At 39.8% G+C, this 13,656-nt stretch overlaps 1 protein-coding gene across 1 annotated transcript in view; it reads right to left on the bottom strand.

The window, feature by feature from the left end:
* Positions 1-2,218: 2,218 nt before the first annotated feature.
* LOC121281217 (alpha-1B adrenergic receptor-like) overlaps positions 2,219-13,656 on the bottom strand; it is a 34,818-nt gene continuing 23,380 nt past the window's right edge. Inside the window, exon 2 of the mRNA XM_041194006.1 lies at positions 2,219-3,740. Within this exon, the coding sequence (XP_041049940.1) occupies positions 3,166-3,740 (575 nt within the window). The 3' untranslated portion in view covers positions 2,219-3,165. The remainder of the gene's footprint in view (positions 3,741-13,656) is intronic.

Genomic DNA, 13,656 nt, shown 5'->3' with positions numbered 1-13,656 from the left:
TTTAATAAGTGTAAAGCTTCTTTATTATCTGCAGTACAAAGAGGCTATTGATGAAATGGTTATGAATTTGTGGAACTGGTGTTAACATACTAACACTATGAATATGATATTTTGAACTTTAATCATATTATTTGCTGTAATCATCAAGTTTATTTTCATAATGGAAAGAAAAGACTTGCTTTTATATTGCACCTTTCCCAGTTTCGAGTTGCCTTATAGTCAATTAAATACATCTGAAGTGTAGTCATTGTTGCAATGTTGGAAACATAGCAGCCAATTTCCATACAGCAAGGCTCCACAGGCTTTTGTATTGTGCCTTTTGTTCTGATTCTAAATATCTTCAGTTGCATCATGTAAATGGAAAAAATGTTCCAGTTAATTCAAATTGGTTGTAAAGAATTTTTCTTTCATTAAAAATTATCAATTTCATCATCTTGATTTTAAATTTGTTTTTTCTGACCTGCTACTGTAACCAGGTTTTATAACCACAAAAAAAATCAGATTTGATGCTATGCATTCATCCATATTTCTTAATGACTCTATTGATTGCTGGCTTGCAGCTCATAGCCTATATACAGCTAATGGCTTCTTATATCCCTTAACGCACTGGATTCTTTTTATTAATTATCCAGCACATAACTATTGTAGCTAAAGTCAGTGTAAAAGTATTCAGCCATGTGAAGTTTTTCCACACAAGATTAATCTAGTACTCCAATGCAACTCAAAATTACTTGAGTACAACCCAAAACCAGTTCCAATAATATCCTGTAATTTATCAGTCAAGGTAGATGTAAAACTTTGGATTCCTTATCTTCACAAGGACATTGAAATCAGCTTACATTGCTCATCAAAAAGCCCTTATTATCATTTCCACTCCCAGCTGTTCACTGAAACTGAATGTGGCGGCATGTTGTTTGACTTAAGCTGCAATTCAAATCCTCTAACCTATCCATCACCTTATTTACACCTCCACAGCATTGCCTGCTTTCATCCTTATGGCACAGCCACTGTAACCTTCATAGAAATCTTTGTCACCTCCACATGTACCTTCAGGGGACCTACACTGGCCCAAGTTTCATCCAAATAAACTATAATTCATCCAAAAATCTGCTGCCTGCATTCTGTACTACATTAGTTCCATTTCGGCCCATGCCAACCTCTATTAGCCCCCTGTCCTCAACACAATTCATTCAAAATATTTATCCTCCTTTACAAATCCCTCTAAAATGTTACCTACCCAATCTTTGCAATCTTGCATGGATTCTGCTTCTTTGATTCTGGCCTTTTTAGCATTTTTGCTCCTGTCCATCACACATCCTCAACTACCTGTGGCACAGCTTTCAATTATTTTGGCCCCTACAATTTTCTCCTTAAATCCTTTGCCTTGATATTTGCCTCTCCTCCCACATTAAAAGTGTTATTTGAATGCAATTTGTTTCATGTAATTCTATTCAGAGAATAACTGTATGAAAGATCCCAGGGCTCAAGTTACTTGCACATTGTACTTGCTGCCAATGGAAGAAGAAAATTGTGAACAGATATCCAGGCCTTTAAAATTCTGAAAGCTATTTATAACATAGATGTAGATAGCTGTTTAAGTAAGACTATAGCCAGGATTTTGACAACACCTGGATGGCAGGATAGGAGGCAGAGGTGCAGTAAAATGCGGGGGATTGACATTGGAAGTGGCCCCATATGCATTCTCTTCGCTGGGCCATTTTAATAGCAGTGGGGAAGGGCCATAAATAAATAATAATCTACCCAATATTTTGATATAAATAAAGGGATTAAATGAACTGATAATAATGTAAGGAAGATCTTGGTGACTGTGTTTTGCACTTTGTAGTTAATGGTCTGGTATTGGCACAATCTCAGGCTAAAGGAACAGATTGGGAACAAACAATATGAAGAGTAGAGCCACATGGAGCAATACACCAATTTTGATTTGATTTACCTCATAGTTCCTTGTACCTCAGCATTTGAATTATTAAGCACACTGTAACTCCAAGGGGAGTTTTTCATGTAACAGTGCTCCCAAATGTCCTCATACTATAAAAATTAGCGACAAATACAAGGAAATCCTTTCACCTTTTCAAACATATCATGGATAAAAAAACCTCCTTGCCAGTTTACCTCTTTCTCCATTGATCTTGTTTCAATAACTTTATAGTAACAGCTAATAGTGCAAGTCTAATGCAAGTAATCAGCTGATAAATCATTTTGGAAAGCACTGCTTTTTAAAATATTTATTCAGAGATTTTCATCGACAAAAAGTGATGCATCATAAGCACAGCTTGCCATATTTTATGATGAAGAGCATCCTGTGAAATTAATGGTTAAAAAACTTTATTTGTTACAGTTCTCTTTTTGAAACAATTTTGGATCATCCCTCTTTTTGGTTCTTGACTCCCTGATCAAAAAGATGGGACAAGTAACCTGTCTCCTCTCTTCAGCCTCTGCCTTTAACAATCAATAGCCAACTACAAGGGTGGAATTTTATGGACCTGTCATGGCAGGAGCAGGGCTGTAAAATGCGGCGAGCCATTCAAAATTCCATTGACTTTAGACCGTAAAATCCTGCTGGCATAAAATTTCTGCCCTTGGGAATTGTGGTTCAAGGTGATCCAATGCTCTTCTATCCCTTCTGGCCCTCCTGCTGCAATACACAGCATGGCTCCTTGAGAAATTCAAACTGATTTGGTGAAAGGAGGGATCATGAAAATGAAACATCAGGCTCCAATACCGATACCAGAAGAAGTAACTTTTTTTAAACATAAACCAGTTTTTGGTCATCCTCTCTGAAAAAATCTTTGTTTCATCCCAATTCTCCAAAAGCATCCATTCCCAAATGGCTAGGAGACACTGCTTTGGTTAACATGGACTGAAACAGTTCTTAAACCACAGACTTTAAATGCAAACAAAATATTTTTGTTGAAATGCAAACTGTGCATTATAGGCAATAAACATCTTCCTGAGGATATGAGGTTTTCATAGTAACATAATATATAGCTGAAACAATAAATTACAACACATACAGAAATTAGAGTAAAACATTTATGTAGTAATTATAATATTACGTGCATTTATACCTTTGTAAACAATATAACATACAGCAACACAACATTTTCACAACAGGTCATTACACTTGGAAGTTCTGGTTCTTGTTTAAATATTTGTTTCAGGTACATTAGGAGCTGTTTTACTGTGAACATTCTGTTGAAATCCCTCCAATATTTCTTGATGTCCAAAAGTTGTGGTCCTCTTTGTAAAGATAGTTGAACTAGCACAGACTCCGTACCCTCCATTGATGATCTTTCTGGGAAACTCACATTTTTCTTTTGGTCCATTGGATGGAAAGGGAGAACGGCGAAAGGAAGGGAACAGCCTCCAGCCCTGAAGGCTGCACATTTCCATGCTCTGTGTCCTGTTCTTGTCAGTGAAACAGGGATTGGGACTTGATGACAACCTCCGGTCATTGCCATTGAAAATAACAGAGCCACCGTCCACTGAATCTTTTCTCTGCTGATCAAGAGAATTCATCTTCCAGTTGTAATTGTAAACCCGCCAGACTGGTCGTCTTCTGCGATGACACTGGCATTTCAGGATGCGGATAAAAGCTCGTTTGAATTCTTTACTAGAGCAAGAGTAAATAATTGGGTTTACACAACTGTTAGAGTAACCCAGCCAAAATACTACTTTGAAGACAGTTTCAGTTGGTCTCAAGGAGGGAAAGAATGAACCTACAAAGCAAAAAGTTCACAGAAGTTACATTTCCACAGTTGTAAATAAACAGATTAACAAAAATACAGTTTATTCAACTTTTAATATTTGGAATAGAGCGGTATAGCAGCTGCTTTACAACCTGAATTTATTATACATTTTTAATATTGCAATCCTTTTTAGCTTAATTTGCTTTTTAAAATAAGTTGCATTTTGAAATTTATTAACTGTTTTCACTGTTGGCACCCATTTGCTGAAAAAGTCCAATGTTTTCCACTATTTTTTGTGCTTTCTTGAAGTGGGGCTTGCAGATCTCTCTATAAACGTATTCCAATTTAAAATGCATTGGAAACTCCAAAATCTGACTTTTCTTGATGTGAGAACACGTTTTAAAAGTACCAGCATGTACCTGCAACACCTGTAAGTGACAATGTGATGGGCATTCGCAATGTTAAGTACTTGTCTTTGTAATGATGTTTTGGACCTGAGAATCAATATGTAATTCCACCTTAGAACCACTGGATGTCAGCACATAAATGTGTTTGTGATTATCACAGGCCATCAACATATGGCTGAAAGAATATGCAAAAAATTCCCCTGAAATCTAAATGTGTTACTGAAATGAGTCTCAATTCTGTTTGAATTATACACAAACTGATCCAGTTTGTGTATAGCTTCCTTGCCCCTCATACTCCCACCTGATCCACATTTCTTCTGTCTCCAGCAATTCTCCTTATTCCCTTTCCCCTAACCCTTCTTCCCTTCTGTCTCTCACTTTCCCTTCTCTGCAACTCTTTTCCTTCTCTGTAACTCCCAATTTTCCCTTTGTATTCCCTCCTATCTTTCCCTCATCCCTTCCTGCCTCCTCGTCCTCCTTGATCACCTGGGCCTGGTTATATTCTTGACCTCTAACCTTGTCTGACCTAAATATTACATTTGGTTTTAACTCCACTAGATAGTGTTTTAACTGTGTTTGTTGTAACAGGTAATCAGCTTAGTGAAATATTTCACCCTCACTCCCACACTCTCCACAGTCGCCACTCACCTTGGGCAAGTATCTTTATCTGGTTGATTAATTTTCCTGGGGCCAAGAGATAGTTTTGTTCTGGACACCATTAATTGAAATTCCCACTTTTGTACCCAAAGGGATGGTTTTGGGACATGATTCTTCTTCATTATAACTGTTTGGAGTTTCCTATCCCACCCTTCATGTGGGATCTTTATACTTACTCATTCCCTTCACTGCACCATCCTACTCCCCTGACCTTGCTGTTGCCGCATTAGCAGCTGCTATATAATCTGAATTTATTATTCACTTTTAATATTGCATTCATTGGGAAATATAACCTTGGAGCCTAAGAATCCCATGCTGCCGGAGCTTGACCACCACATATTCTCATGGAATTTGGTCCTCTGGCACCAGCCCCTAACTCCCCATCCATCCATCACAACCCCTGACACTTCCCCTCCCCAACCACAACCTTGAAACAAAAAGTGAAGTCTGGGTATCTGAAAGGGAAGTTCCCAATTGCTGAGCTGTTAATCCTGACCTGGAAGGAGAAAGGGTAGCTTTCCAGAATGTTGCCCTCACTCCCCCCACCAACCCACTGAAAGGGTTTGTTGCCCTACCTCCACCACTGAAGTAGCTTCCTTGCCCCTCATACTCCCACCTGATCCACATTTCTTCTGTCTCCAGCAATTCTCCTTATTCCCTTTCCCCTAACCCTTCTTCCCTTCTGTCTCTCACTTTCCCTTCTCTGCAACTCTTTTCCTTCTCTGTAACTCCCAATTTTCCCTTTGTATTCCCTCCTATCTTTCCCTCATCCCTTCCTGCCTCCTCGTCCTCCTTGATCACCTGGGCCTGGTTATATTCTTGACCTCTAACCTTGTCTGACCTAAATATTACATTTGGTTTTAACTCCACTAGATAGTGTTTTAACTGTGTTTGTTGTAACAGGTCAAAATAGTAATCAGATCTTAGTGACCAATGCTGGCATATCACTAGGGCTGGAAAAATTAAAGGTAGACTCCACAGTGTTTCCTGTGAAAAGTAATTCAAATAGTCTTTGTCATTACACTTCATCCGTCGCATCTACGTATTTCCCATATGACAAAATCATTATCAATACAAGCGAATGCAACCATCAGGTAATCTCAAGATATTTACATAAATTTATAAAATATATTATGTGCAGCCCATCACACTTCAGATGATACACAGCCTCATACAAATTTCTGTATCGCTTGTGCCAGAATGCGTGCAGATTCTTAACTGGTTTTCCCATGAGCAAAACCATGGTTCCAGTTTGCAGACTGATCTGCAATTGGCCTCAGCGTTAATCTCAAGGTTACGGAGCAATTCCACCTTGAGGCTGTAATGCGACAAAAGTCTACCCATTAGCAACAGAATTATGGTTTATTTGGTGTGTTGTTCCTGCCCTTATAAAATGATGCATCTTCTGATGTTCCATGAGCAACCACTCATGAGGAATGAGCCTTTGGCTTAGTGCTGCCTCCTGAATCAGGAGGCAAAGGGTTCAAGCCCTATTCAGACAGCCCTAGAGATGGGAGGCTAGAATATGATCTCTAAATACTAGGGTGACGTGCAGGAGATGATCACATCTGGTCAGCGGAACCACTGGTTCAGTGTCAACATCTCTCCTTCATTTTAGAAGGCTGGGGTTTGGACCCTACTCCAGCAAGTGCAAACTGATACACTGGCTCCGAATACTGAATTAGTGTTCAGCAGAGTTACTTATGTCCAGTGTAGGCACCCCTACAATCAGTCACTGCCTCCCACCTCATTGTAAAGGGTAGATGAACCTTTGGTTGTGCTCCTTCGCAGGAGAAGATATGCGGGGCAAATTTAAAAAGCCCCAAAGGGATTAGGGCCATAATTTTTTTGCATTAGCCATACTCACTAGCTGAAAGGACAGGTGCAGGCCTGCCTTCACTGACCCAGGAAGCCACGGATTTTATGGTTATCGGGCATTTAACTGCCTGAGGTTGTGATTTCCACCCTCACATGGGTGAGGATGTCCCACCTAAATGGCCAGCAGCTCTCCAATCCCAGGAGCACCACCAGGAGCAGCGTTCACTGCCAGGACACAGTCAGTCCTTAATAAGGAGCCATAGAAGAGACTGGATAATGAGATAAGCCAGGCAGCTTCACTGGGGCCATTAGGCACTTGTCTGAGACAAGTTGGGGTAGACATTTTTATTGACGGGTGCTCTGTTGGGCACAATGTGCCTGAACAGGAAGTCCCTCTCCAGAAAGCCCACAGTAAGGCTGCCAGGATTTACCTGGCAGCCTCACTACATGGCATGGGCAGCACCTGCCACTGGTAAAGTATGAGGTGGCGGGAGGATGTCCTTAAGTGGTCAATAATTGGGCTACAATTGTCCCAAGGGCAGGTGGGCTGCGGGACACCATCTGGCTGCTGGTAAAGTTCCAACAGAGGTGAGTAGATGAAAGGCATAGCATCTTCAGCCATCCCACCTGATTTTATGCTGCCCCTGCCTGCCAGCCTGCACCTGGAGCTGGTATGGGGAGTGGGGATATAAAATCCCAGCCCAAGAAACCACCTCAATTATTATTCCCTATTAAAGGTCTCAAGAATCTCATGTATGAGACTTGAGTTAAGCCCTAGGGCAGAACACAACAGCTGGATGGACAGAAATCATGGGTATCTAGGAGAAACCTTTCTGTATGTATATGTCAAGTTTTAGACTTGCCCATTGGACTTCAGGATCGCTCCTTATTTTGAACGCAAATTTTTGTGTCACGGTTTAAAATGTATAAAGGAGAAAGAAAGCTAGTTATTAGTCGTTGCTTGGTAGTTTCTTTTTGTCACATGGAGAAGATAGGATTTACCAACAGCTACCTATTTGCTGAGAAATGTTTGGAGCAACTAGTCCCTGATGACCTCAAGGTGTACCCAATAGCAATTATCCTCTCATTGACCTTAGAATATGTCTGTTCGGCTTAAGTAGTTATATAGCATAAAAGTGACATGAGGATTACAGACAACTCACTTGGCCTAAATAGCCAAGTGGTTATGGTACTGGGTTTGTAACCCTAAGCTCAAGAGTTCAAATCTCACAATGGCAAACTATGAAACAATGTAACTTCATCTGAAACAGATGGAAACGTGTTTGTACTCGAAAGAGTTACAAAGATACGTTACATTTAAAAGATTATCAAGAGTTCAAATCTCACAATGGCAAACTATGAAACAATGTAACTTCATCTGAAACAGATGGAAACAGGTTTACTCAAAAGAGTATCAAGAGTTCAAATCTCACAATGGCAAGCTATGAAACAATGTAACTTCACCTGAAACAGATGGAAATCGGTTTGTACTCAAAAGAGTTACTGTCTGGACTCAGACATCCACTCAGATACTGAGCTGAGATGCTGGAAAGCTATTAACATGAGTGGAGCTTCTACCCCAGCAAAACTTGGCAGCTTCAAGCCAGGGAGGGGAAACAATAAGGAATGAAGAGTACAGACAGTTGATGGAAGAATGGAAGTAATATCAAACAAACAATGGGTTGAAATTTCTCACAGCATATTGGATGTTGGTGAGACCACAGTTACTTGGCCTAAATAGCCAAGTGGTTATGGTACTGGGTTTGTAACCCCAAGATCAAGAGTTCAAATCTCACAATGGCAAACTATGAAACAATGTAACTTCATCTGAAACAGATGGAAACAGGTTTACTCAAAAGAGTATCAAGAGTTCAAATCTCACAATGGCAAGCTATGAAACAATATAACTTCATCTGAAACAGATGGAAACGGGCTTGTACTCGAAAGAGTTACATAGCTGTACCTGACAGGAGACTTTGTAACATCAAGAGTTCAAATTTCACAATGGCAAACTATGAAACAATGTAACTTCATCTGAAACAGATGGAAATGTGTTTGTACTCGTAAGAGTTACAGACAACTCGACCATCGTACAAGAATAATCCATTATGCTTTACCTGCTATAGTGCTCCTGACCTTATAAAATAATATATCTTCTGGCTAAATGTGAAATCTGCTGTCTATAGAAAATTGTATCAAAAACTGTGACTAATGTAGGTGAGATATGCAAAATAACTCACTCAATGATATGGAAAATAAAACCCAGGAGCCTCAGAAGGACATGTTTCGTGATATTCATAAACTTATTAAATTCCATGTCCAAGAGGCTAGGGAAACTGGGCCTGTAATGAATATAGAAGAATGAGAAGTGATCTCAACAAAGAACAAACAACAAAGAAAAGTACAGCGCAGGAAACAGGCCCTTCGGCCCTCCAAGCCTGCGCTGATCATAATGCCCCTCAAATAAAACATTTTGCACATCCGCTGTCCATATCCCTCTATTCCTATCCTATTCATGTATTCATTGAAACCTTCAAAATAGCTAAAGGGATAGACAGGGTAGATGCAGGTAAGATGCTTCTCCTTGTTGGGGAGCCTAGAACCAAGGGGCACAATTTCAAAATAAGGGGAAAGCCACTTAGGGCCGAGATGAGGAGAGTACTTTTCACTTGGAGGATTGTGAATCTTTGAAATTCTCTAAGATAAAGGCAAAATACTGCGGGTGCTGAAAAACTGAAACAAAAGCAGAGTGCTGGAAAAACTCAGCAGGTCTAACAGCATCTGTGAAGAGAGAAACAGAGTTAACATTTCGAGTCTGTATGGGTCATACGGATTCGAAACTTTAACTCTGTTTTTCTCTCCACAGATGCTGCTAGACCTGCTGAGTTTTTCCAGAATTTTCTATTTTTGTTTGTAATTCTCTACCTCAGAGGGCTCAGGAAGCTTGGTCACTGAGTATATTTAAAGCAGAGATTGGCAGATTTCTAAATACCAATGATGTAAGGGCATATGGGGATAGTGTGGGAAAATGGCATTGAAGTGGATAATCAGCCCTAATTGTCTTGAATGATAGAGTAGGCTCAATGGGCTGAGTGACCTACTCCTGCTTCTATGTTCCTATGTTCCTATGACACATAAAGTAACTTTCAGATCTAAAGCATTGTGGTCCAATATTAAAATCAAAGAATTTCCATTTAGTAATTTTGGTATTTGATGTATGAAGTCATGTGATGGAATCAGTGTTAATATAGCCCACTGACTTTTAAGCTACACATGCAACACTAAAATGGGACTTAACAAGATATCTAGTGCCCCTGATGCCCCTTTCTTCTGCTGTCTACATATGCCTGGAATGGGAAGTACACCTGCTTCCTCCTTGTGTGTGTAGTATGAGAGGAGCTAAATACATGACAATTTGAAGCTGAACTTATACTGTACACTGATTTTGAAGAAGTATACCGAGGTATGTTAAGTTTTATGTGAAGCCCACTGATTTGTCCTTGAGTTTACAAATAAAGGTTTTATGTTATGCTAACAGCTGGTTGCAGTGTTTGTTGGAATGTGGAGCAGCTGCTTACAGTAATGTATCTAAATAATAACATAGGCAGCAGTACAAGGACACGTAGGCAACCCACTGTAAGTGAACAATGGCAATTGCAGAACGATGCTGTTACAATCTCTGCTTCTCACCCGATTTAACTGCATCAGATATTAAAGATAATATAGCCAAAAATAGAGGTGGTGGATGGGGGAAAATTAAATCTTCCATCATGATTAATTAGTGGACAAACATAATTTGCAACTCTACCTCTGCATGGCTTAATACACAAGCACTTCTAATACTGCAGCAATAAATTATAATACATAGTCATCTGTGGATAGACTACATGGTGTCATATGCTCAATTATAGTATGCTGGTTGTTTGCTCAAAGCAAGAATTGATGCAATCAGTTCAAGTAAATGTTAAACATATTGATTTCCAGTGGAGGGTGCTATTGCTTTAAAGAGTGAGAGTTGTCAGTAGCTCTAGTCTCATGAAAACTACGAACAGCATTGTGTGGCAAAATTACCCACTACCATTTAAAGCCATATACCAATGTTATAAATAGGGCTAGAATATATTTTTCAGTGAGCATATTACATACTAAGAGAAGCTAAACTATCATGGATGTTGGCATATGTTGACCATTGAAGCCACATAAAATTTCTCCAAATATGGCAATCATCTTATATGCTAAGCATAAAAGTGAAGGGCCAACATGACTGTATGTGGTCACCATATTTGTTGTTTGCCATGCTCTGTGTGGGTGCGTCTTAAACTCCCATGCTTCTTCACAACACAGCCTGTATCACCCACTTGATACCTCATACCCAGTTAAAAGATACTGATAATTAAAACATCCATTTGTGGGGTGAAAAATTGAAGCTGACTACTAATGCAAGTATAGTGTGCATGGCTGGATGTGGGAGTTAACTTATATCCAAAGCATATGCAAAGGCATGATTTTGGGGGCTGAAAAGTGGTGTTGTCTTAGACACTGAGTTGACTTATACAGCACCATCTACGTTAATTTTTGCATTAGAAGTTATAAATAAAAAGTTAAAACTATTTATTTCTATAGCTTTAGAAATGGAAAATTTGCAACTTTATGACTGTTGAGAGGCAGCAGAAAGTGTATTCAAGGAAAATATCTAGCACTGGGGAGGGAGAGGGGGAAAACATTAAATTTTCATCAAAGAACAGATTCTGGCTGGAGCTATATCAATTTTATCTTTAGTATCCTATGTTAGAATTTGTTAAATAATATAGGGAGAATTGGTGGATATCATGCAACTGACAAAACAATACACTTCATACACAAATGGACTGTGCATGTTTGAGATATGTGGGGAACGTGTCTTCATTCAACGAGGAAACACTAAATGTGCTCAGCCACGAAATAATGGGAATGTTTTCTCTTTTCTGATTTCATTAGTATAAATATAATGCTAGCATTGATTTTGCTGTTAAGCTACTTAAAATATTGCTTATTTTAAATTGCAGTAAATTGCATCATAGGCAGTGTGGAGCTATTTACATTCCTGCCTCATTAAGTACTTACTTAATGTCTTAACAGCTTGAGGTTCCTCAATAAAACTTAGAAAGCTTATGTTTGAATTAGGGTTGATCTGAGCTATTGATTTTAAATTTGTTCTATTAGCATTAGTGCTTTAAAACTGCAGTACCCATTTACCACAAATTTATTTAGTATTTTCAGGTCTAGTTTATTGACACAATGTGAACCAAATGTGAGAAATAATCATAATGTTATTGAATTCTTCAGCACAGAAGGAAGTTCTTCAGCTCATCGTGCTTATGCCGACTCTTTGAAAGAGCTATCCAAATCGTCCCACTCTGCTGTTCTTTCCCCAAGGCCCTAAAAATCTTTCCTTCTCAAGCCTATGTCAAATTTCCTTTTAAAAATTACTATTGAATATCTTTCTCCCACTCTTTCATGTAATTAATTCCGGATTGTAACTAATCATTGGGTGGAATCTTGTTGGGATGTCGGGGTCTAGCCTGCCAGCTGAAGAACCTGTGAGAGATACATGCTGCCTCTTTTTGGGAAAGCCCATTGAACCACACACCAAGCAGACAGCGGCGAAGCCTGTAGCAGGCTTTCCCCTGGAATCTGGACCCCGGGGAGTGGAAGTCTCATCTACAGAGCACTGCTGGTCAATCAGAGGCTGACCACTCTTATACTTTGCAGTGAGACTGGAGAGACTGGGGCTGCTGCTGGAAGAACAGGCACACGATCACGGAGCAACCCAGGTCACAGGTAAGTAATGTGATGGAGGAAGCAGGTTATGAGGGATTGGAGTTGTGGGGAGTGGGGTGCAGGAGGTTTGGCCCAGGGGCGTGGGGGGTTGCTCTCAACGGGCCACCCCTTTCCCAATGTCCAGCCCCCTCAATCAGGCACTGAGTGCCATTGATCAAGGGACCACATGCCCCACCCTGGATGTGACAAGCCGGCCACACAGTTTTATCTGTCATGCACATGGTGACAAGCCCGTCTGCAGCTGGGTTAATACCAGCAGCGGTGAGATGAGGCCTTTAAATGGTCATTAATTGGCCACTTAGGGGCCTCAATTGGTGCTGGAGCAGGAAGGTCAACCATGGGCCTTCCGCTCGGAACTTAATTCTGGCAGAGATGGGAAGGTGGTAAGGTTCCAGTGCACTACCATTCCGCCTAATTAAACGCCCTTTCTGCAGCCAAGCTTGCCACCAGTGAGTGCACAAAATTTCAGCCACTGTGTCAAAAAGATCTCCTCATCTTGTCTCTGGCTCTTTTACCAACTATTTTAAATCAGTGTCTTCTAGTTATTGATTCTCCTGCCAATGGAAACAGTTCCTCCCTAGCTACTCCATCAAAACCATTCATAATTTTATAATTTTGAACATTTCTATCATACCTTTTAATTCTTTCTGTACTAAGGAGAACAATCCAAGTTTCTCTAGTCTCCCCACATAATTCTAGCATCTTTTATCTCTCGTATCCACCTTGTAAATTTCCCCTGAACTGTCTATAAGGCCTTGATGTTGAACTGAAGCAACATTAGTAACACAGGGAATTCCCAATCTCAGTGCGAACACCAGTGTTACTAGAGTCACTACCTTTGATAAGTCCAAAATCAGTTGAGAACGAGAAAGAATTATAGTGAATTAAATCATAATAAAAACAGAAAATGCTGGAAAAACTCAGCAGGTCTGACAACATCTGTGGAAAGAGAAACAGAGCTAATGTTTCGATTCTGTATGACCCTTCTTCAAAGACCTGAAGAAGGGTCATACAGACCTGCTGAGCTTTTCCAGCATTTTCTTTTTTTATTTCAGATTTCCAGCATCTTCAATAGTTTGCTTTTATCTTAGGAATTAAATCATAGCTTGGGTAAGGAGGTCTTTACATCATAAGCCATAGAGGTAAATGAGAAAACATGGACTTGTATTTTAAAAATCAAAGTTTTAGTATCTTGTTGGCCCTTTCAGAAATTTCCAGACAACACATTCTCAATTCAAAACTTA

This window comes from Carcharodon carcharias, chromosome 8 (genome assembly GCF_017639515.1).
Source record: "Carcharodon carcharias isolate sCarCar2 chromosome 8, sCarCar2.pri, whole genome shotgun sequence".
Classification (NCBI taxonomy): domain Eukaryota; kingdom Metazoa; phylum Chordata; class Chondrichthyes; order Lamniformes; family Lamnidae; genus Carcharodon; species Carcharodon carcharias.
The sequence above is the reverse complement of the archived record's forward strand: the minus strand, read 5'-3'. Positions and strand labels throughout refer to the sequence as shown.